The 25,628-nt window shown below is 42.7% G+C and overlaps 1 protein-coding gene across 1 annotated transcript in view; it reads right to left on the bottom strand.

Annotated features, from left to right (window-relative positions):
• Window positions 1-12,277: 12,277 nt before the first annotated feature.
• Window positions 12,278-25,628, bottom strand: part of PTPRT (protein tyrosine phosphatase receptor type T) — a 342,262-nt gene continuing 328,911 nt past the window's right edge. Inside the window, exons 29-35 of the mRNA XM_075516941.1 lie at window positions 25,214-25,363; window positions 22,084-22,257; window positions 18,558-18,689; window positions 15,337-15,462; window positions 13,773-13,936; window positions 13,063-13,198; window positions 12,278-12,331 (exon numbers count right to left, since the gene is read on the bottom strand). Coding sequence (XP_075373056.1) covers window positions 12,278-12,331; window positions 13,063-13,198; window positions 13,773-13,936; window positions 15,337-15,462; window positions 18,558-18,689; window positions 22,084-22,257; window positions 25,214-25,363 — 936 coding nt within the window. The remainder of the gene's footprint in view (window positions 12,332-13,062; window positions 13,199-13,772; window positions 13,937-15,336; window positions 15,463-18,557; window positions 18,690-22,083; window positions 22,258-25,213; window positions 25,364-25,628) is intronic.

The raw sequence follows: 25,628 nt of genomic DNA, 5'->3' as shown, positions 1-25,628 counted from the left end.
CTGGAGGTATTTAAAAGCCGTGTAGATGTGGTGCTCAGGGACATGGTGTAGTGGTGGGCTTGGCAGTGTTAGGTTTACGGTTGGACTTGATGATCTTAAAGATCTTTTCCAACCTAAACGATTCTATGATTCTGTGATTATAAAATGCTTGCAGGCGCTATACTTTAGTGTAAAAATCTTACTAAAAAAGAATAGTGGCACTTAGTTCTTTCTTCACCTGGATACAAAACAGCTCTGGGCAACACAAGACTGAGCAACAGGTCTCAGAGTTTTGTGCAAAAGACAGGCTAAGGGACTTGTGGAGGACCTCCATGACTGGAAGCAGTAAACCCCTCCCCAAAAGTCAAAGAAACCTTTCTCCTATACCATGCATGTTTCTTAAACAAAGTTTCTGTCTGCAGCAATGGAGAGGGTGTTAACATTGGCATGGAGTAAGGAAAAAAACAGATCCGTAAAGACTAACATAATTTCTACATACAACATCTGAAAAACAAGCAATTTCATTAAGATCCAGAGTAGAAACAAAACAAACCAAGTGCTTATTTTGGATTTTGGCATTAGTTTTGACTCAGGCCACAGCTAATCCTTCATACCACAACCGATGCAGGAACCAGTATCACATGTTGTGATGCATCTTGTTATACAAATGAGCTGGAAACTGGCTGCTTACAAGCGGCGTATTCGCACATTCAGCCACGTGGTGTAATTATAACTCAACTGCGTGTACACACAAGCACAGAGAACTGGGGTTGCTCATTACCTCCTTTGTTAAAGCCTATTTTTCTTTGCAAGATAGTTCCTATGGCACCAGAATAAACAATAATTTTGGTCCTTTGCACATCACCAGTATTTTCCTAGACAACCCGTTCTTTCGTTGTCAACACTCTAGACTGTATAAACACCGCCAATAAAGCTTTCCAGTCGCTCTTGGTTTAGAGGTATATTTGTGCTCAGCTTTGAGGAGGAGGAGGAGGAGGAGGAGGAGGAGGAGACGGAAGACACACACAAGCACACACACACAGACACTCACACACAGAGTTGGTGCACAATCACTTCCCTGCTCCGCTGATGGAGCAGGTTCATTTGCAAGAGTGATGCACAAAAGCAGACTATCTCAGTCCCGAATGGACATTCTTGCTGTATGTGCTCTTGGCGTGCTCTGCTGTTGGGTTAGAAGCCCTGCATGGATCCTATGGATGGAAAAAGTCTGAGTCAGTTCAAGCCCAATCCAGCACGTTACTTGGAAGAAAGATCCATCTAGGTATCAACTTGCATTTGTGACACCCCACAATCAGGCATTGTACCGGAGAAGGCCATTACAAACTTACATTGTAAGTACCAACAGAATAACTTTCCTAATAAGAGATGGCAAGTCCATGGTGGAGCTGAGAGCTGAGCTAAGTGTTTCCTACATAACAGGCTCAGGCAAATAACTGGTGGCCTCTCCTTCCTGCTGAGCATACTCAGTCATGAAACTAAGTGAAAGGATACTACCAGGAACACCTCTGGAAATTTCAAATAAAAGGATATTTAGTACAAGCTCTTCAGCCTCTTGATCCTACACGGACCGAGGCTCACATTCACCCTACATGTGAGCCTGCTGAGGGGATTATTGCTAGAAACTTCTGGCTTTACCCATCTCCAGAATAAGATTCTGCATATTTCACTGATTTTCCTATGCCAGCCAGGCTTGCTCTCACAGTTGTTTTAGAGGGAACCATTTATATATGTGCAATAAAAAAAGCTATTTCACCACATTGCTGAAAATTCGATCAGGTTACAGTTTATCTTAACAGTATATCATTTACAAAGTATTAATAAAGGAGTACTAAATATTATATTGCTTTCGGCATAAAGAGTACATTATAGGTGTTTATAAACACATTAGTAAATGTTACAGACTTTTAAGCATAGCTATTGACCTGTAGCATAAATGCTCTGTAGCTACTGATTCACGATATATAAACACTTCATGAATAAACTTTTACAAGCCATTTATAAATACACTCTTAGTAAGAAATATGACGTACTCCCAAATAGGCACAGGAATAACTCACAAAAAAACAAGATCACTTCAAGAAAGGGTACAAGTCTTTTTATTTGGTTTAGTTCCTGTAAATTGAAGTTATGCGTCAGCGTACAAAAGTAAAATTAACACAGAACAGCATTTTTTAAAAAATTATGTGTCATTGTTTTTCAAATGTGAAACTTGACAACAGAAAGAGAGGACCTGAAATGGCCAAGCTAGATGGCTCAGAAGAATAATTTCCAAGCATAAGGAAGAAGCATTAAATCTGTTCCTTCTCTCTTTATGCCATTTTATTTGAGACACAGGTCATTTGCTTGCAGATATCTCCTAATAGGGGGAACACATCTCATCTCACTGACATCTCAAAATTAGTTGCCCAAGTCAGCGTTGGCCACCTAGCTAACCCGATCAGTGGAGCAAACCAGGCACATCCAGAGGACAATCCAACCCATCCGCCTTAGACCGCTGTATCCAAGACAGATTCACCCTCTGGAGAGGCCTTTTTCTCACAGCGAGACAGCCATCCACGTTCCCTCTCCAGAGCTGGACAACTATCACGTAGACAGCCACGCCTGAGTAAGCCCCAGTTTTGAAGTCCGCTGTTGAACAACAGCTGCGCAGTCAGAAATACGGTATTTAAAGGTTTAACTTGTGAAACTGAGAGCTTCAGCTCAGGCAAAGAGTGTCTGTCAAACCTGACAGACCTTGCCGTCGTATCAGTGCGATGGTACTGGTTATCATGGGGACGGGTGGAAAAGTAGCAGCTGATACTGGAAGGCAACGCCTGGCCTGGCTGAAACGTCTGCTGGATTCACACCTCGGCACGTGCCGGTCACGGCAACAGCAACAGGGTGCGAAGCCCTTTGAATCCCAGTGGGTTTCAGACTCCTGCATCCGTCTTCCCCCAGCACCTTTAACCCAACGCTATCCTCGTGCTGGGCAGACAAGAGGACAGAAAGGTGAATTTGCGCCTGTGTCTCAATGCTGGCACTTCAACCTGTACCTTCAAGGGACCACCTGGGATACGGCAGAGCTGTCTCTGCTGTTTACCTTCCATAAATGCAACCTGTTGTTAGCATCAAGTGTCAGCGAAATATTTTGGATAAATCTGGATAAAGTGCCAAGATGGACTGTAATTAATCGCTATGAATATACAACTGTGCCTATTAACCAGTTAGGACTGCACGGGTAAAATTTCCTCTCAATCTAACGCTGTGGCGAGGAGCTTTCTTCGGTATCAACTTCTTCTAACTGGCTCCCTGGCATAACGATAACTCTGTGTAACCGAAGGGTGTTTTATACGGTCTAACCTCATTACAATGAACCCTTTGAATAAACAGTTGTTATACCTCAACGTTCACCACAATTAAGATGGGGAATTTGCTTCGTTAGGCCAATGAAAAACCACTCATAACTGAGCCAAATACTGATACCTAGTGCAGTAACAGAGTTTTGTTCATAGCAATGAAGAATTAGAAAAAAGTATTTTCAAAAGAAAATAGTGAATAGGTACAGAGAGGAATAGTAAAGTATGCTTCCAAGGTAGATTTACCATGCTTTAAGAGAAACAGGAGCTACATCATCCTTGTTAAGATGCTTTATTTTTAAATTTTTTTTAGTAAGGTTAATTAATAATGCCAAAAAGAGTAGTTCTTACCAGTTGGGTTGTATGAGCGTAGCGCGAGTGGACTCTCCTGTTCTGACACTCTAGGCTGTGAATCCTGATGTGCTCCTACTTCTGTTCTGGGAATAAAGTGGTCTTCAGAGCAGAGCAGCCTTGCCTGCTTTCTTGCCTACAGTCTACTACTTTGCACTGACTGAATCGGATGGCAAGCACCCCCACGCGTGTCTGTTAATAAACAAGGGCAGAAGACCAGAAGATAGCAGCCTGCTGGCAAACGTGTGAAAATATTCACTCCTGACACGCATATCCTATGGTTGGGTTTGGTATGTGACATCTGCACAAAAACCCCCGTCTGTGTCTCTCTACAGAAAACACCAGAAAAATCTCAGTAATATATTAGCGATTACTATTTAGCACTGAATACCAAGGAAACAATATAGTAATACCCATTGGAAAGAAAACGTTGCAAAAATATGCTTTGCTCTAACCCATGCTGCTAAGACTATAATTTTCAAAAACACTTAGCTCACACACACAGCCTTTCCGAGAGGACTGGCTCAAAATCTGCAGCTAGGCTGAAGTGCTCGGTGAATTCTCTTTGCTGCCGTTGAGCTCCTGCTGAATGACAACCATGATGTCAAGCCAGCTGCCCATCACTGTGACAAGAAGCTGGTCTTGTTTTTTCCATGCAACCAGCCCACCGTTTCTAGCAGTAGCACTCGCAACGCATCGTCCCCTCTAAGTGCAAAGAAAAGGCACAAGTACAAGAGTCTCTTAGTAAAACATTAATCTCAGATCACAGATTTATTTTATGGATTTGCAACACAGCCCATATTACAAACATTGTCTGGGAACATTTACAAGAATAAATAAGATGGACTCGCAGTTGTAAAAAAAAGATTACACTTCACTGTAATGTACAGTCAAAAAATATATCTGATATTCATTGACTTGACATTATTTACCTTCCTTCTTTTAAGCTAGAAAGAAAAGACACTGAATGCACAGTGCTGAGATTCTCGTATTTATATTTTTTTCCTTTTTTTTTTCATACGTGCTTTATCTATCAAACACCCAAACTGTACAAGTGAGTTTCACCAGTAATCCATAAAGGCCAGAGGGGGGAAGATGGGGGCGGCACGGCAGCAGCAGAGCCTGGCTCTCATGCAGCACTCCTCCCTGCTGGCAAAATGCGTCCAGGGAGCTGGAGTGGGATACTGCTGATCCAGATGCAGCCGCAGCACTGCTGTGTGAAGTAGAGACGAGTCTGGCAACAAGTGACGCTAGTACATATTAATTTCAACAGGATTGGCCCCGGGGGGGTGGGAGGGGAGGAGGTGAAGGAGATTAAATCAATACGGGAATGAATTTTGTCAACGTGGTTAGTCAGTATGGGTTAAAGGATGCGTTAAGGATACAGCTGAAACTTTTGGCATAGAAGCACAGCGTTTAAGTGCTGGAGATGTAAGAAAGGGCTACAGGGGCGATGAGGGGGTAATGCCAGTTCTGTTGCAGGTACATGAAAGTCCCGCACATGAAGTCTGGTTAGACTTCCAGCAATGCAAACGACTGACCATCATTTGTCCGGGGAAGTCTATTTTTAGAGTATCTAAATTCACAAAAGCTTGTAACGTGCTGGCCACACTCCCACTTCCATCCCTGCTAACGCGCTCCTTCCCATAATTTCACACAAATAAGATTTCCTGGAGGTCCTCATTGAAAGATGATGTACTCACACAAGGAAATAAATCTCCATAGTGCAACACGTTTGAGGTATCTCACAAAGTCCCCCAAACAGTAGCGTTTCAGGGTATCAGATCACCCAATGAAAAACATCTCCACTAAAACACTCATTCTGCGACAAGCACCTCCGATAACGTAAGCACGATGCTCTTGGAAACCGATATACAGAAGATGAGGACTGGTCCCAAAGGGTACGTCTAGCGTGTACCTTCACCTTGCAACGAGCAAATCCTTGCTCCGGACAAACTGGTGTGGACTGGCTCTTGTTTATACCTCTTCGAAACAGCTCATCCAGAACCGAGTTGCAAGAAAAACATTTTAGTTTGTTCTTCTCTCGTTTCATTCTTTTAATTTTTTTTTTTTCCCCACCAGGAAACACTATGGGAACACCAACATCCGTCATTCAGTCTGCTGCATTATTTTGTTTTTTAAGGCTCAGGTTGAAAACAGAATAGGGGTGAGAAATCTGCTAGATGCACTGGGACAAGGATGGAAAGGCTAATTTAGATCTCTGATGTTTTTACAAACTGAAAAAGCTGCCAGGTTTTAACAATTATGCTAGTCCAACATGAAACTGTAGGATATTCTGAGTATAGTTTATTTTTTACAAGGGAGGCTTTTAAAATATTTTCACACAGCAAATAAAGATATAGACTAGAAGTTTTTTTTTTTCTTTTTTTCTTTCCATCACACTCAGTACCACCAGGATTTAGTCTTGATGTATGAAAATGATTTTGCTTGACTGTTACAGCAAATTGTACATTCTTCAAGTATGTATATGAGGAAGATGACTGATACCTTTTCCAAGTCAATGAACAGATAATACATGATAGATTTTCCTAGTGGTCCTTGCCAAAACTGCAGAAAGTGGGTTTTGCTTGCTATGCTGTTGGCTCGCCCTCAATGAAAGAAGAGCTGTAGGTATTTTTGGGAACAGGGGAAGGAAGAGCACTTGCATTTAAATTGTATATTATGTATGTATGGCTATAGAAGACTGCAATCTAAATAAATAGGAACGCGGGAGGGTTAACAGAATCCTTATTACTCACTTCTGTCTCCCTGACTTAGCTGGCTCCCCTGTTTCTACTCCTGAAAAGGTTTGTGCAGGGAAGACGCAGTAGTTTGCTCTACCTTTTCACAGTCTCCTAGGAGGTATACTGAATTTTTGACCCAAAGGCAGTGGTTATGCTGAGTAACTTTTGCCACATGGCCCCCTTTATTTTTCCAACAAACTGGATTGACTGAAGTTTGTACACTTAGGACAAATGAAAGAATCTCTAACGAGAATACAGCAGGCTCACACCAAGTTCTTGAGATGCCCCTTGCGCTGGCTGGAGATATCATAAAAGTTAACTGTGCTACCAATGTAACGGAGTTGATTGTTTAAATTTATTACAGGACAATGAAGTTTTCCAAGTGGAACATTTCCACTGCATTGCATGTCCAGGACCGTGTCAGGACTGTACGCTGCTCTGCGATGACTTGTTAAGAATTCTGCAAGTGTGACAGATAGAGGCACCTCGTATTTGAAGATTCCTCTCTCAAGCAAACCTCCTTTTATCTTTGTCCCTCAGGATTTATTCCCTCTGTTACACTCTGACTGCTCCATCTCCCCAGAGCTCCACAGCGTGGAATGTGGCATTGCCTCTTTTTTATGATCTTGGCATGAACTCAGAAGAGTAAGAAAGATGTAAGTGCAGCCGTGCAAGAATGAGAGACAGGACAAGGTGCAAGTTTCCTACCTGTTTCAGGACTCCATTTAATCTGCCTTCTCTTCCAATGTTTGGTTTCTCCCAAAGGAGATTTCTTCTCCTTTCCTTCTCTTCCAGATGGCAATCAGTTTAACTGCCTTCTGAATCAGCTGCTGCAAGAGCCTCTCTCCTTTCTCTGAGTCTACAGGCCATTGAAAGCAGTGACCAGCAATCCCTGGCTTCAGATTCCCAAGGGAAATCCCACAAACTACTTCCAAAGGGCCTGTGAAAAGTGAATGGAAAAACAAGTCTACCATCCGCAGGCTTAAATCTACTACAGTGGGGTCCACACTGCCGCTGGACTTTTTTTTTTGCAGGAAATTTACAGATCCAGAATAAAAGATTGGAAACTACTGACACACAAATATGTGCTTCTCTAGGCAAAAGCTTTGGGATTCCCTCCTCTGCCCTACAGAGTTACACGGACCAGACTGATTAGGGGTCACAGGCATTTCCCCAGACCTCCGTCTGCCTTTTGGGAGTTACCCGGACAGGAGTGTGCCCATGGGAAGGGGCTGAGCAGGAGAGACGGGGTACAGAAACTGCAGTTTGATTTGGGGGTAAAGGCCACAAAAGCTACAGCTTTTCAATGCATGTAAAAATCTTTCATTGCCAACTGCCTGTTTCCTGTGGACCAAAATACTCACATAAATGGCTGAAATGTTAATAAATTAAGAGGGATCCACCAGTGCATTAATAAAACTGGCGGGAGCTGAGCATGGCAAAGACAGACATAATTCTGTGCAACCTTGCTAAAGAATTTCAATCACAAATCGAAAGGCCTCCTACTAACCATAGTCCAGAAACTTCCCTGGTCAGAGAATACCAATTATTTCAATCTGCAGACAAACAAACCCACCAAATTCCCATTTGCTTACTTGCCTCCAGAGGTCCTGATTCAGTCACCTTCACATGTACATTGTACTCCCTTGCATGGGCTCATTTCTTTACATTAATAAACCAGTACCTCCCATCTATTTGCAGGAGGTCAAATGTCATTTTCCTTACGATAATCTGAATAAGGGGGAAAAAAAAAGTGCTGGCAGAGTCCTTGACACAGCTCCTGCAGAGATCTTAATTAAAAAACCCACAAACCAAAACCACCAAACCCAAAACCAAAAAGAAAAAAAGAAAAGATTGTTAAGACTTACTGTACTTTTTAGGGGTTTTGGTCTATCTCTTTCCTGCAGACAACTCAGGATCTTCCTTCTCCAGCAGCCAGCCTAGATAGCTCTGGAATTCTTTGCTTCAGTTACATCCCTTAATAATCTGTTAGTTACCCCATGTATGAGATAGTCACCCCTGCTCCACCCTTCTTTACCTACTTCTAATTCCCTGCATTTCAGGTTACACTTCAGACCAATTCTGCGCTATTAATAAACAGTGCTCCCTCACCCCTGAGGATGTCTGAATGGGAGTAAGTTTATCTTCATTATGACCATGCAAATATTGTCAATATCATCTTTTTCCAGCCTAAAATTCAGTCATTGAGGAATTCACATTTTCTTCCGTACACTATCGCTTTCTATCCACAGCAGGGGATGCCTAGGTTGGAAAGCTCGCCCTGACTATTAATCCTTTCAGGACTGAGAAAGCCTCCTTTATCTCATCTTACAATTTCTCTCTTTCCCAGCAAAAACAAAGCCATCACCCATAATCTTGCTTCAACCACATTACCTATTTTGCTATAGGCTGTTCTCTATGGTTTCAACGACCTCAAGGGAATCAGGTTATTTAAAGCAAGCTGCTTCTCCCTTTCCCCACAATTCCCTTCATCATTAACTCACATTCAGCATACATGCGTTGTGCAGCGAGGAACAGCACAAAGATCCCTGAGCCACCGCAGAGCGGAGCTGGGCCAGTCCCCCGACAGCAACGTAACTGCGTGACAATATAACAGTTTGGCAGCACAGGCTGTAGTGTTTGCTGAGCATCTTGCCACACAGATTGTAGGCTGGACTTTAGAAGAAGGTTGAGACACATGGCTGAGTTGCCACATAATAAGCTGTGACTAACAGTTGGGCTGTGGTAACCAACATTTGCATTAAACTTGTTCCTTGCAAATACAAGGTAAAATTTAGCTTAAATATCTTTCCCTGCAGCTTATGCTAACATCACTTTGCATTTGCAGAGGGCTAAAAGCACATGGCGGGTTGCTGTGGGTATGCTGATACGCGCACCTGACCCTTTAGTAGCATTTTTCATACTATGAAAACACATTTAAACCTACTCCAAGACCTTAAACAACTCCACTGCAAGTGCTGTTCTGCTCTGCTTATCCAACACCTGCTTCTCTCCATGTACACAGCCCTCCTAAGGGCTTACTTCTGGCTTTTTAATCCACTTTCCTGCATGCTACTGTTAAGCCTTGAACCACCTCCTGCACTTCACATCTCAGTCATATTGCCATTTCTTCTACCTCTCCATTCCCTTCATCCTGGCTGTCACCCTCAGTGCTTGCACTAGTCCTTCAGTAACTCACGATGGGGACCTACCGCTACGCTAGTTTCCATGTAAAATTAACAGAATGCTAAATACTAATTAATATTTCCATAGTATCCACAGGGAGTGATTCCCTCCCCTCTGACTTTCTGCTGTTAGCAAAGTCACGAACACTTTCCTGACTTGTAGTTTCTTCCTGCCTAGGCAGTTGTTGAAAAATCCCGTTCTGGGATCAGGATTCCCTCTTCCCTCTTCTTTGCGAACGGCTCCAACTCCTGACCTACACTGTTACAGCAAGCCACCTGTAATCAAAACACTAATATTATGCCTTCCTTCTCCTTTTTCTCTCATAGTTTTGCTTTGTCTTCTGTTTTCTGCAGAATTGTTTTGCTTAGTGGCAAAAGGAAAAAAAAAAAATTAAAACCAGTAGTTTGTTTCATGAGACACCAGACATTCACCTACAGCCCCCATAAGAACTAAAGGTGATTTTGTGATTCCTAGCAGACAACAGAGAAGACCAACTAGAAACACAGCAGAGGCACCTGTGAGGGGGTTCTGACCGATACTTTATGGCACACTGGCTACAGCAAGGACAATGTGGTTCAAGCTCATTTAAGACCTTCATGATATTCACTTGGAACAAGCCAAGAATCCAAAGCTCCTTGCAAAGAATATGAGCTAGGCAGCTCAGCGTTCTGGGCAAGCCTCTCCTCTGCTTAGCAGGAAGAGGATTATTGCTGTGGCAAGTATCCTTTCTTAGACTGTTGCAGGTCCTGGTAGAGACGATAACTATTTGCTTAGATACTGGTATGTTTGAGTCAAGAGTCGCTTTTATCAGAGTTAATATTCATCCTTCATTGTCAAGGCAAAGGTATGACTATTGAAAAAAGAATGACCATGAAGCAGAGGTGCCTTTTGAATTTACATACAGAATTAGCAAAGTTTTTTGAACTTCTGGCATGTTCTATGCCTGGCATTGACATGACAGAGCTCCCAGCACAGTCTGAGTGTTTACCTGAGGGTGGAAAACTACAGGGTGGTAAGAAAGTGGAGTTTCCTTAAACTCTTACCTTCAGTCTATCTTTTAGCAAGTCTGTATTTGAAGAAACCTGCATCTCCCAGAATCTCATTTACACACAGAGCAACCTTGTATCCCCACACCCTCAAGATAAATAAATGGCTAAATTGAAATACTGAATACTGTAAGGCCTTGTTCGTTCAATTATTTTTTTCTCCAAGATTACCCTCCAGACCTTCATAATTAACTATTTAAACATACTCTTTCAGAAAAGCAATTTCTTAGCTGCTAAGAAGTCAGAGTGAGATGCAGAACCACGGCAAAACACGTCTGGTGTTTGTTTCAAAGAAGGAGAGTTGCACGGGCGTTTTTGCAGAACAAAACAAAAGCTGTTTTGCTTAAGAAGGAAAGTTGCTGTGCTGGTCTAACACTTTCTTAACACACGTCAGAATAGGCTTCTGTGTATGTACACCACCTTTCCTACAGCTTGGATGGGTTACCATTTTGAAGCTTGTAGGGCCTGGAAATCTGAACAAATCACTCAACTACATCTGACTGTACAACAGTTTGGAAATAGCGAGGAAATCTTGACCAAACCCAATTTTAAGCTTCAGATTTTAAGCTCTTGAGCAGGAGCCTTCCTTGTTCTCTGTTTGCACAGTGCCTAGTTCAGCAGCGTCCTGTCATGACTAGGGGTCCTAAGTTCTACAGCAATACAAATAATAAATAAAAAATAATAATACATAGTATATGATCAATAATACCTACTTTATACCCTGTTTTTCAAAGACACACTGCACCCCAGCAAATACTTGAAAAATATGGTAACAAAGTTACCAAAAGTTGCAAGACAAATGCAATTTGTTTGATGCAAATATTTAACCTTAAGGTTCAAGTGGCTGGGAAACTCATTAAGGGTATGGCTTCACCAGCACTGAAGCAAACACAGACCAGAGAGATGTAACCAGTTCATGCACAGCCTTGGGAGTCCAGCAGAAACCGGGAGGAAACATCTGTGCAGAAGCCGAGGCAGTGAATCCATGAACAGCTTCTCATCTCCACCATCTATTTTCATGCTAAAAGGGACTACATATGGAAAGAGAATTCCAGTGGGGATTTTTGTGTTGGCCTTTTCATTTGGAAAAACAAATAAAAGGGAACAGATAAGGTAGACAAACTGTAATGAAATATTTCATATATCCCCTATGGCTATCTCATTTTTCCCAAATGACTGCTGCATGAAATTCAGAAATTAAAGACTGGGATTTGAGAACAAAATTATAAATTCAAAAGGAGACATTTAAAAGAGCATTTCCTAAGGGTTTCATTCTTTCCCCACTCTGCAGCCAGGAGAGCAAAAATACAATCCAAAAGAGGAGAGAAGAAGTCAGAGGGGATTAGAAAGTCCGGTCTTTCAGCCTGTCTCCCGTTTTGCTAATGTTTACAGTAGGTTATTTAAGAAGCAGTAGATGTTCCGATAGAAAGCAGGCAGCAGCAAACACAGGCATCATCTCCTCCTCCCAGCGAGGTCTGTGCAATCTCAGTCTCTTGCTCCGGGAAGGAGAGGTTTTCCTTCCCACACTTGTACTGCCTTCCAGTGCGGGAGAGGGGAGAAGCGTCTGCCAGAGACTGGGGTCTGGCATTTCGGAGGCTCCCCTCCCTCCACTGGGCTAAAAGGAACTCAAGTATTCCAGTGCAACCTCGTATACAAATTTATACTGTTCCTGAAAGAGAGAACAGAAATCAGTGACATCAGGATATGGGTAAATTCTTCAGAGCCTCATTCTACAAGCTGCCAAAAATGCCTCCTCCCTCCTTCTTATACCGTTTGGCAGGACCGGGCAAGCATTAATTGTATTTCTATGTGATCCTGAACAAGCATTACTAAGAGATGGTATTGTCAATGAAAGAGAAAAACACTCAGAGAGACAGCCACAGTATGGACTATTCATTATTTGCTTCATGCCCTCACTGCACGCGTTGCTTTTGAGGAACGAATTCAGTGCGATCGATTGAGATGATTGAATTCAGGACAGTTTAATCTCTTGGGTGGCAGGGAGCAAGGCCTGGGGTTCGGACTGTTCTCCCTTCCTGGTTTCAAGGCACGTCACAGCATTAAGCACCGGGCTGTACGCATGCATAGGAGGACAAATCCCACTCCCTCCTCATGGCCATGGAGACAGCTACTTGGGGTTTAACCTCCTGGAGGTAGCTAGGTGTGGGAGACATTGTTCATCACGCTGCCAGGGCAGCTGTTCCCTCTCTGCTCAAGGAGAGAAGCAATGGGACCAGAGGATTCATCGCACGTGCTACAATGGGACTGGTTTTAATTCTGATGGCTTTACGTTGTGATTATTTCTGTTCAAACTGAGCTAAGCCATAGAATTTTTCTACCCATCCTAAAATTCCCCCTGCATATGCTGGGTAGGGTAAGGAGCAGGAAAAAAAAGCTTACCAGTGACTCCACCATGTTGGATTTGTTATTCCGTAATGTTTTCACTATGTGGAACACATCAATGATATTTTGCTGCTGAATCATTTCACACACGCTGCAGATGGCACAGAAGGTGCCACTGCGTCCCCCACCGTTCCTGGGCGCAGAAGAAAAGAGGCAACACATGAAGCCAGGCAAGGCCGAGGGAACGGAGGAAAGCACTGCCTACACAACAGCTCACACGCCACATACACTAAGAAAGGTCTGTAACGTAAGGACTGGTTAAGGACATTCAAGTGTTTGTGGAAGCGGAGACCTGCATGGCAGGAGACAGGGGTGGACGGGCTAAGCCGATCCCCGGCAGCGGCGGGCAGGGAAGCCCCAGGGACTGCAGTGCTGCTCCTCACTGCTCTGGGGCTCACAGCAGCCCCGCGGTGGGAGCCGGACACGTGGCAGTGCTGCTTCGGTCATGCCTGGGCTCCCGTCCTGAGACCCACCTACACAACAGAAGGCAGCAGAGCTTTTTCAGCTACTCCTCACCGCAATCAGTAAAATCTCTGGGCCAGGATGCTATAATGTAGCACAATATTCAACTTGAAGTGTATTACAAACGTAATTTAACTTCATTTTCCCCAGCTCAAGCCTGGCAAACCACCAAATTTCCAGATCCATAACTGGTGATCTTCAGACAGCATTTCGTGAGGTTACAGACATTTTCCAGTCCTACTTACAGGCAGTGGACAACGGTGCGTCCGTCTCTCCCATCGTACTGTTCCTGCCACTTCTCCAACCTTCTGACCACCTTCAGGAGGGAGCGTTTGGAAGGAGGGGTGTCCCTGTATGCTGGCCAGCCAATGTACTGCAGGTGCTGAACTATGCGATATCCATCCTGGGGCTAAAACAAAGCGTTTCAAGATACTAAATGGAACAGGGCAGGAAGCGGAGAGATAGGGCAAAGCAGGGGGCACAGGTCACATGGCATCTTCTCCTCTGAATCTGATATCATCAATAACATCCTCTACTCTGGATACCTGATATAGCAGGGAAACAAGGATTTTTCGGTAATCTGGATAACAATGATAACCTCAGATATTACAGAGCCAGGCAGAAACTAGGTGCTTAGGATCCCTTGTTTTGTTTTCAGTAGAGAATAAAGTCTCATCAAACTGTAGAACAGACCAAATCCGTCTTTCCTGGTAGCCTGTGCTGGAGGTTAGTTGTGCCATAAGAACTAAAGGCAAAGAAGTCCCTCAAAAAATCTCCGGGACTGTGGCAGGAAAGGATCCTCATAAAGATTTTAGCAGCAGCCATTGGTGTTGAACACAGATGGGTGCAGAGAGCTGCGAGTTCACAGCCTCCACCCTGCCAGCCTTGCATTTACGGGCCAGCTTCATCCTGAGGGCCACAGAGCCTTACTCTTATCAGCTATATGACTTCCAGGCTGTCCCTGGTTCAGAGGCAGCTGGCCTGGGATATAGGAAGGTGAACACCTAACTGTTTTATCAGTTCGTGTAGTTGGACCACAAGGTTCACTCTGCAATGCCATCGCTGAATTGCTGCACAGACTCTGACCACAGAATCAGACACTGATGTGTTAAACAGCATGGAAATGTAATTTGTGGAGCCTGTTTCAATTTCTGATTAGAAAAAATGAAAAAGGAACAAAAAAAGGAGACATGATCAATCTGGGAGACAACTAATAAGAGAAAAATCCTCTACTGAAACCCTTTCCTGCAGCCCTGAAGTTGCACTGCCAGGGTCCAGCGTGCAGATAAACTTTGTTTCTATCATTTCAGCTGTCCTGGGGCTGAGGGATACAGACGAAGAGTTGCTTACAGAAGTGGCAGTTGCTTATTTATAGGAAAAACAGTGGCAAATGGGAATCCCAGTCTAGCCAGCAGACATTGCATCTGTCTTCAGAGACACTGCATAGTAGTTGACAGATGGAGAGCTGCTGACGCTATCCCAGTTTATTTCCTACGATATTGATGGTTTTATATTGGCTACTAAGTGATTAATTGTTCTCAAATATACATAGAAAACTGCATTCCATTTAAATACAGATTTTCAGCTCGTATCATCCACTTTCTAATTTCAGCCAAGAGTCTTTTACCAATACAGACTGATGCAATTAAATGTTAATTAAAGGAAATAGCTACTAAATTCTGCAGCGGAATTTTGTTCCTAGGTGAGAGACTCAGCATCTCTAAACCATAAGTCTTGCTTCTGCCTCTTCCTCATGCCAAAACATATTTTTGAGAATAAATAGGGAAACGGGTATTTCACTGATCTTACCCTGGCCATGTTGCAGATCCGGAATAACCGGTTGATGATATCTTCATCAATGTCTGCTGAAACAAACTCTACTTGAATTGGGCCATAACAACAGGATGTCTTCTCCGGCCAGTACTGCATGCAGAGCTGGAGAAAACACCAAAAGAAACGGAAAGCACCTTAACTATTAACAAGTAAATGCATGTGCAGTCGTCTTTCCTTTCGAATTTATAACCAGCTCAAAATCCATAACCAATCTTGTATTACATGTATTTGCCCAGAGAAGACCTCTTTCTAGCTTAGTAAAAGTTTTTTATATCATGAACATGAAGAAAAAAAGAAATATATTTTCGAAGCTTGACACCCCCCCACACACACGCTTTTTTTTGTATGAACACAATTTGTAACTGATTGAATTCTGGGGTCTGAAGGTGCAGAAAAGGTGGCTGACAAATGAAGCTTCTGTAGGGGTACAGATCTAAAATGAACATTAAAAGATTAGTGTCTGTAGGTAAATTTAATAGGAACCACAGAGGTTTGGTGTTAATGAGGAAACAGTACCTGCACCAAGAAAATTAATCTTAATTCAGGCAAAGTGGAACTTCTTTTTTCTGTAAGATGAACTTTTTAGCTTTCTGACTCCACCAGTGAGCAGGGGAGGGAGCATGAGTTTGCTCTGAGAGCAACGAGAGCAACTCCAATTTCAGGGTGAACCACAACTGAATCTCTGAAGTTTGTGAAGCAGGTTGGAAGTCTTTTTTCTTATGCTGATATTACTGAGTTGAAAGTACAAAAAAAATCCTATCCACACAAATTACAATCTAAGTATTTCAAATCCATCCGGAAATAGATCATGGCGAGAAAATATTTTCCATGAGATCTCATTAGCAGTTTCTGCTGAGACTGTATTTCTGTTTTTTTCTTCCTATTTTCAAGTGTAATTTTTTAGAAGTTTTGAAACCCCCAGATGCTCATTTGAACTTGATCTCAAGCTTTTCAAGTTCAATCATTGCCAGTAATAACGTCAAGTGTGTGCATGCTACTGCATTAATTCTGTATTCCTGTTATTCCTTTGATCATACGGGATTGAAATTGGGTGGGATATTCATGCTATCTTATGCATCTTTGCCCTTGTTAGTTTTTCAAGATTAAGCAAGCCAGCCAAGACCACATAAGGAAGTTCTCCTTTGAAGGTTGCCTTTACTCTTCGTTCAGACTTTCAAGCAGCCTACAGATCCCTTCTCAAAGCATTTGTCCAATAGGCAAGGAGATCTGGGCTGAGCAGGTGCTTTAGGAAACAACCTCAAGGTGCACTGGAAAGAAGAAAAAGATTAAACCTTTCCTTAATATTAAAAATTTGCTTTTCATAGATGTGAACGGCCATCTACCCAAATGTATATGGATATACAGTACTTAAAATGGTCTGTTATGTTCTCTGACCTCCACATGGTTTTATTTGCACTTAATAGTGGATTAAAGACTCACTTACCCATTTATTTTAACTCTTTTCCTCTCTACAGTTCAGGCACAGCTGTTGTATCAGCAATTTTTGCATTTGTGTTCTACTCATGGAGATGAGTAACACAGCCTGCTCACGTACACAAATACGGTATCTGCAGGCAACTGTACGCTGGCGGTTTTGTAGTGCTTGGGGTACAGCGCTTGGATTAGGCAATGACGAACAGCTAGATAATTACAACATTGTCATCCAATGACAGTGCAAGCACAACATTGTTAAGTTTCCTTTTCAGAAGCCTCACTTGGAGAACTGGTATCAAACTGTCACACCTTGCCTTGAAAGCTCGTAAGATACAAACTTTAAAATCATCCTTAACTGCCAGTGCTAGCTGGGTGGTTTTGGCATTGGCTGCAGACTCGAGCTAGGTGACACCGTACTAGAATAACTGACAAAGTGATTTTATATATTGCCAGATCTCCTTTTCTGTGCCTACAGAATACCTCATAAAAACAGAACTTTGCTAGGGAAAAAAAAAAGCGGGTAAAGTCTTGTGCAGAAAGGTAATTACAAGAATAACACTGGCTGAGGCTGATAGGTTTGTGTTTTCCAAGAACGAAGCATGAGAAAGTGTGTAATTTCCAGAAAAAGCTGTGTTTTCCTTTGAAGTGTCAGAAAAAAAGGCAAAGATGAAATCCACCTCTGGATTTGATGCCAAGATGCAGAATCAGGCTGGGTGAATCGCACAGGAGGCAGCAAATGCACAGAACCTCCGGTTCCTCGCACGGTGGTGGGACTCCGCGGGACACCAAGAGAGCCCACTTCTGAGCAGAGCTCTTACTGCGGCTGGAAATGAAATCCACCCCATAGTGTTCACCCTGAAGGGAGATCCCCTCAGCGAACGGGGTGATTGGTTTCTCCATTGCCATCAAAAAAAGAGACCAATGATCTCACTGCCTTCGAGTGTGGTAAGATTTTGAAGACAGCGAAGAGACAAATGAAAAATTAATCCATGAAGTACCAACTACTTGAGGGCTCCTCTCCTCTTGTTTAACAAGTGCTGTAATGGGTGAATTAGCCATGCCAGATGTACTCTTCACACAAATTGCATGATTACGCCTTTTTGAAAGCTGTTATCTTCTGCCACTCATCAGCAAGGTGGCTGGAAACGCTAGTACAGGAGGAACTGCAGCGGCTCCTCCCCTGGCAAGCTCAACTCCTGAAAATAATGATGTGTTTAGCAGCCAAGAAACCAACTTGCACATGACACTAGAAAGAAAAAAAAAATACACAGCACAACGTGCTTCTCCAGAAACTGCGCAAACCACACTTTTCAGTACTACAGAATTGCATTGGAAATCTCAGGCAAAAGATCCTTCGAATGATTTCAGCATCTCTCTTGGTTATATTCTTCTGGAAATGCCACGTGAACAGGCAAGCATGAAGCATGCTAGGGCTGTGGTAGGGAACACTTCCCTGAACTAAAGACAAAAATAAGAAAGGGAAGAAAGCAGGTTTGGGAGGAAGATTTAGGTCCACAAACAAAACTTATTTAGATATCTAATCCCTGTTAACTGCAGGAAGAATTAGCTGCCTTAGAAGGAGCCAAGCACGTGGACTTACCCTTCATTATACCCCAAAATATTACCTATTACTTCCTAGTTCCCCTTCATTTATTTATTAGGTTGGGGTGGGGGGGCAGACGAAAATGGCAGCAGAAATGCTCTTAAAACCATCTGGACTTGAGAAGAAAGTTACATGACAGAAATGATGAAAAATGACTTACCTGTGCTGCATCCATCTCATTCAGCATCACAACAGAGGAGCAGTTATAATCAAACACCAGCCTCCAGAAGTCTGCTATGGTGTTGGGCAAAGGGTGTTGGGTTACAATAAAGGCAGCAGGTTGCTTGTGGCTCTAACAAAAGAATAAGATTAGTTTAAAAAAAAATTCAATCAACTTTTATTCAAACGAATATTATACCCAGGAGGCTATGGCTAGGCAATCTGAGCCATTTAACCAGATTATACAAATCACATATCCTTCTCCTTGTTATCGCTCTGCAATGAATGAATGTCTCATAATGGGATTCTTTTGCTCCCAATGAAGACATTTCATTAAAGTGTCACAAGAGCAGAGATTACCCAAATCAATTATTTATATTTTGAGACTCAGCAAATAATATTAATTTGACTATTACTACTACTACTACCAGTAATATTAATAATTGGAAAGAAAACAGCTGGAAGCAAATGCTATCCTTTTTGCTGCAATGGACTCCAGGAACTACAGAAGGGATTAGCCTCCCCGTCGGCTACTGCTCCCTGGTGATGTAGTGCTACAGAGGTGGCATGTTTGGATCCCAGCCAGCCTTTACGAGCTTGTGGGGCAATATTCAGAGCCTGCAACACTGGCATTTAATTTCTGATGCTATTCTTTTACCTCAAAAAAGCCCTCTGACCTCAATCTCCCTAACCACGAAGGGGAGGAACTGCGCTCCTAACCTCGGCAGGGCTGCGTTAATGAATGTTTGTGAGGCACTTTGAGATGAAAGGGTACAAGCTCAAAACTTTATCGCTTTCCAACCACGGCAGGCTTAGATGAGCCTCCAAGCAGCACAGTCCTTTGTGCTGTACATCTGTGAAGCAGACTTGAATCAAAAGGCACAATATTTCTGGTTTACAAAAAAAGAAAAAAGTTAAGATTTTGGATTTAAAGTAAAGAAATAAATAAACCCCCGAAGTATTAAGATGGCAGTTGTGGGGGCTTGCCTCTTCTCCTCCATATGAGTCAGATGTGGGTGGAAGTGCTGAGCAGACGATGCTGGGAGGGGGAGAAGGTGCTGTGCAGCTTCTGAGCGTGCATGGGTGAGGAGGGTGATGGGTCATGAAGTAAAGAGAAGGAAAAGGAAATGATTTCTTGGGAAATGATCAGTCTGGAGTGGATTTTCCTATTTCTCCCTACTCTGTATTTCAAACCGAGGAGCACCAGTATGGGTCAAAAGCTATGTCGTACAAGACCAACGGAGGCAACAGAGTGGTAAATAAAATAGTGAATCTTATCTCTTAATTAGACTTAAGAACATCATAATGTTTCTGCTATGTTTTTTCATTGTGCACCAACACAGCAGATTGCATAACTGGCTAAACTGTTGGCTGAAGGTAAGATGTGTTCGTGGGGTTTGCCATTAGGAGAAAAAAGAAACATGCCCACCTGGTTTCTTTGCTACAGGTGAGGAACCAGGCTCACAGTCCAATTTTAAAGGGAAGGTGACACAGAGATGTTAACTACTCGCATAAGAGAACATGTATAGGATCTTGGGGGAACGACAACGACAGGGACAGGACATGGGCTCATGCCTTTCTCCAAGCCCCATGCATTAAACACAAACCTATCACCACTTATGTATGGCTTGACTCAGAGATGGGCGTAAAGTCTCTTTGCTTAAGGATTATGTTCAATTGCTTTAGGGGAAGGTGAGGGACAGTATTTCACCTTTCTTCTTAACAAACCGTTTTGCAGATGCAAACATGGCTTTCCAATGATTCTCATAGGAAAGATCCTAAGGTCTGTTTACTTGAAAGGGCCAGAGGCCATGAAGAGGAAAGGTCAGGAGTCTTGAAATCTGCTGGGGGAGAATTCCTCCCCTCTGTGGACAGCAGTAGCCCTTTGGCTGTATTCCCAAAAGGGGAATTTACTAAGGTTAATTTTGGTGAACACAGTCCAGAGCAGCCTGCCAGATTGCCTTCCGGGGACAATCCATGATTCCAAACCCAGGCTGTAATCCATTCCAGGTGTACCATCACCCCTTCCTGCTCTAGCACTTCTTCCATTATAGCTTTCACGCAATACACAGAGCAAGCTGCAAGTCAAATAAGATTTGGGGAGAAGTTTAAAAAAAGAGATAAGCATGCGAAATCTGTAAATAAAATGATCAGCACTGGAACTGTGTTGTCAAGTATTCCCCAGCACGTGCCTGTCTTCACACAATGAAAGAACTAATGATAGTTCAAGGCAATATGGGATGGATGATCTCTTATAAGCGTCCATGCTCAGTACAGGACTGCAGACATGAAGCTACTGGAAAAGAAAGAATTTGCAAGGTCTGTCCTCCATAGGCACGCCTATGAAAATGTGGAATTATGGCTGTTCCCCTCTCCGATTTTTTTTTTTTTTTCAAAAGCTGCTGATTCCTCTATGGAAGGATAAAGGAGAGCCAGGGAACATCATAGTGGCTAAATTTCAATGACAGGTGAAAAACTCCTTTCCTACAAAAAATTTTAATTAGCAGGAATTTTGTGGGGGAGGATACAAGTATTAGCAAAGTGCTTGGAGGTAATGAGGGCTGAAATGTGCAAACACATTCCCCGTCCCTAAGAAACCAGAGAAGAATTGATTGTGCTTCTGCGGATTTGCCAAAGCACAAAACACACTTTAAAGAAAAGAAAAAGTTTCCTTAGGCATATTTGCAATGAAAACATCACAGTCTTTCTGAAAAAAAAATCTAAAATTAATTCTATGACCATTTGACTTAACCTTTTAAATGCAGTAGTATCATTGTTCCCCAAAGACTGAAAGAACAGACAAAATTAAAAAAGACCAACCCCAACATCGCTGGGGAAAAAATGATGACATTTCACCCTGGATCATATTTACACCTACTCCAACTGCAATAATTAGCAGCTTTAAAGACATCTCTGTCCAAAGGCAGTTAGGCACCACAGCAAAAAGAAACCATCAACATAATTCACCCATACAAATGTCCTGTGCTGTGGGATTCTAGCCTATAAACAAAGCAAGGGAAAATGCCTTCAGACAGATTCACATCAGCTTAACTCATGTCCTTCAGCCTTAAAGTACTTTGCACATCTGATCCCTGTACTCCCATATTCTTAACTGTATAAACTCAAATAAATCACTCGCTCCACACTGCAAACTATTCTTTTCAAAGAGCTGATCTGGCAGCTCCTGGCGAACATTTCTCTTCCAAGTTATATGACAACCAGTGTATGGGAAGAGTTGTCCCACCACTTGTCCATCTGCCTAAGATAAATCCTCAGACTGCACGCTCATGAACTTCGTTTTCAAAAATTTTCTGCCAATGTGAGGCAGAACTGCAACGGTATTGTGATAATCCTAGTCTAGGTGACACACTTCTGTGTGCCTTTGACCAGTTAGGAGATGTCAGACCCAGAAACTGCAGGTAAAAAAAGGTTTTCTGCTTTGGATCCCTTTCTCCCAGAAAAGCATCCTGGGAACAAATACACTCGATGCAGACTGGGATGAGCGGGGACAGTGCAGTGCTGCTTACATCCATGAGTGCAGCATTGATGTAGTTACTGGATTCGCCATCCACGGAGATGAGGAAAGGCAGGCACCGGTCCAAGGGCAACACATCCATGCAGCGGTTCTTGTCATGGTTCCTTGGCAGAAGACCGATGCTGCAATCTTCTGGCCGAACACGCGGTGTCACAATATTGAGAGTCTGTGAAGGAGAGAAGGAAGAAAGGAAAGACAGACAGACAGAAGCAGGCTGAGTGTCTTTGAATTTTCTTCCAAGAAGGATGCCATCTGCACAACACATTTATTTTAAAGGTACTTAGACTAGCAGACCTTTGGGATCCCAGAGAATGAAAAAGAAGGAGCATTGAGGAGCTTGTTGCTGTTATAATACATTGCATTTTGCACATCGTCCCGAGGTGCTCTTCTGAACACCATAAGCTCCAGCATCAATTGAGGGCACTACGCACCTTCCAACAATTTCCAGCTCTAAAATCCCACAGCAGTTAGATACCACTTCTGTTCTTTCCTAGAGGTTGGAAATAGCTGTCACAGGTACAAGCTGCAGCTTTGACCCGGTCACGGAATGAAACCTCCTCGTGTTTCTACCATCCCTAGGGTGGAAGCGCGCATCCTTCTCCCTCTTCAAGTGGACCCTGTGCAGAAGTACCCTCAGTATTGACCTGGCTCGCCCAGCAGGTCAGACAGGGTTCAAATCCTCTGGTGATTCCTCAGTCAATCTATTGATTTATCTTAACGATGCATATAAAAACCTAAGAGAAAATGTTGGGCGCTTTTTTTAACAGGAAAGTCTATTTGTTTCACATATTATTTAGATTGCTACTTTCCTTTTGGAGTGACACATAGGATGCTTCACTTACAGTCATACCTTATCTCTGGGGTCTTGCTGTCAGTCTTTTACCGTTATCTGTCTTTCCCACAGCTTGACAGACTGTATTTCTTTAAATCTAATTTTCTTTTGTGTTATCCATTGCAGAGGCCTCCTGACAAACCAGTCCAGGTTGGTCAGCGGGGATCAAAAATAGCAAATCAAAGCAAACGCATCTTAACACTGTTGCTTAAGTCATGGTAGACCAGTGGCTATCTGATGTCATTCTACTTTCATTTGTTATGTGTCCTCTTCCTGAGAAAAGCCCATGCAGTCATACAGTGAATTCCTTTGCAGCCATCAGAGGAACACAAAATATTTAGGGGCCAAAATTTCTCACAAAGAGCTTGACTTCTGCCACAGAGAGGTTATGAATGGAGAAAAGCGGAGTGTCAAACAACCCAAGACAAAGCAACATGTCAAAGTATAGAATCTGAGATAATAGAGTTGCTCTAATTTATGCAGGTTCTACATAAAAGTCCCTTTGTCTAGAGATGGAAGGCAGGTAGTCTGGCTGGGGAAACAACATGAAAGCTCAGATCTGACAGTGCAGATAATTAGGCAGGTGACTTGTTAGCGATCTACCCCTGTCTATTCTATGTCCTTCCCCTCTCTCCCTTGCTTTTGTACTTACTCAGATTACAAAAACTCTCCAGAACGACCTTTTGCATGTTCAGACAACATGTAGTGCATGAGAAATCCATTCAGCCTTACCTGAGGGCCAATGGGACCGAAATAATACAAACTGCACCAACAGATCTACAGTTAGATCACCTGGTTCATAAAGATTGTAGCAAAAGATACCATCTTTTGCCTTAAACCCAGACAATTAGGGCTGAAGAATGCTCTGAGCCAAAATCCTGTAAAAATAGATTCTACAACTAGACAGAGAACGAACCTCTTATGCAAAGTGCAGTGGAACATTTCCTTCCCACAGGAGTTGCCAGCCCCTGGCAGCTCAAAAGAACAAGCACACAGGCGACAAATCTCATCTCATATCATGACAAAATAAGCCCAGCAAGCAGTGACTTTTTTTTTTAATAGCATAACAGCATTTGATGAAGTCAGGCTTTGGCTCCTTCATGCCAAGCATCCAGAACCAGAAACACTTTTACAGATCTGATACCACTTGATAAAACCAGATCTTTTTTTAATTGAACTGTCATCAGTTGGAATCCACATTCTTTATCTCACTATACCAACCCTGATGACTCTCTGTAAAGTTTCAGATAAAAACCACACATTCTCCCTTTGCGTACAGAGGGAGGAAAAGAGGCATCTGACAGGCTAGGGCTCCCAAAAGACGTTCTCCTGCTGCAAAAAATACTTTGCTGGGAAAAGGGGGGAAAACACGTTTCCTACAATTAAAGGAATCTCCACCTTTTTACTGCTAAGAAGAACGGCCTCTTAACAAATAGCAGAGGTCTCTCTCTCTTTCCTGTTAAACCTACCTTGCCCCAGATTGTCCACAATATTGTGTTTTTTCCATACATCAGTGTTGGCTGAAAATCCTAAAGGGATTTGCAGATATATGGGGAGTAAGACTGGAAAGCTTAGTTCACTGTTCTGCAGGGTGAGTTCCCTACGGCGCAAGAGGCGCAACTGCACAGGGCTCGTGGCTCGTGTGTCCCAAGCCCATTTATTAGGGTGGGAGAAGCAATGGTGATAGCAAAAGGTGGAGGGGTCCCCACTTCATTGCTTGCCCCAGGCAAACCGCACTGCTCTAGCCCTTGGGAGATTTACTACATGTCATTTCAGCTGCCACCACCAGGTACTTGGCAAAACATACATAGTGAACTGAGGAATTCAGTTAATTGAAAATTAGTATAGAGACAGTAATGCTCGCTGAGCTCACTTTCTCCTTTGTATGGAAGGGCATCAGCAAGTTGATTGTCAAGACTTGGAAGCAGCATATGAGCCACGCGAACGGATAATAAGGGACCTTGAGGCATAAATGTTTCTGCCTAAATTACAGAAGAAAATGAACAACAGACTATTTGTTGAAATGAGAAGTACAACATTATGTGTGAAAATTAGTACCCTTGCTCTACTGAAGCAATGGGGAAATTTTTTCCTTGCCAAAGGCTGAAAAGTCCATGCTCAAAAACAAATCTCTGCCTGATCCAGTAGTAAAACAACAAAAATCAGCTGAAATCAGACCGTGGCTCAGTCTCCCCCTTCTCTGCTCTGTTGGAAATCGTAAAATAACACACAGAAATTGATTAAACACCTTCAATACACCAACTGCAATGACTGAGATATATGAAATTACCTGAAACTCATCTTTTATCTGGCTGGAATTGGTCTGTGGATCTAGTCTGCTGATGTTGTAATATACGGATCTGAACTCACAAACTGGAATGGCCGTGTTGCCACAGAGACATGCCTCCAAAATGGCATCATGGACAAATACATACTGCTCCTGCGCAGGGGAGGAGATAAGATATTAAAATCATATTTTCAATACAAATCATGAAATATCATGCCTTTTTTTTTTTTTCTTAAATCATGCCCAATATGCATATTTGGCTCTGTTTCATGTGGAGACAAATTACACAGTGTGCTATGTGACAGCTTTGTGAACATATTTCATCCATCATTGAATGTGAGGTCTCATGTATTCATTTCAAATTTACAAGTAAAATGGGAAGTCACCACTCTCAGGAATGGTGGGACAAAATGGGGGT

Source organism: Mycteria americana, chromosome 14 (assembly GCF_035582795.1).
Source record: "Mycteria americana isolate JAX WOST 10 ecotype Jacksonville Zoo and Gardens chromosome 14, USCA_MyAme_1.0, whole genome shotgun sequence".
Taxonomy (NCBI): Eukaryota; Metazoa; Chordata; class Aves; order Ciconiiformes; family Ciconiidae; genus Mycteria; species Mycteria americana.
This window is presented reverse-complemented; position numbering and strand designations above follow the sequence as displayed.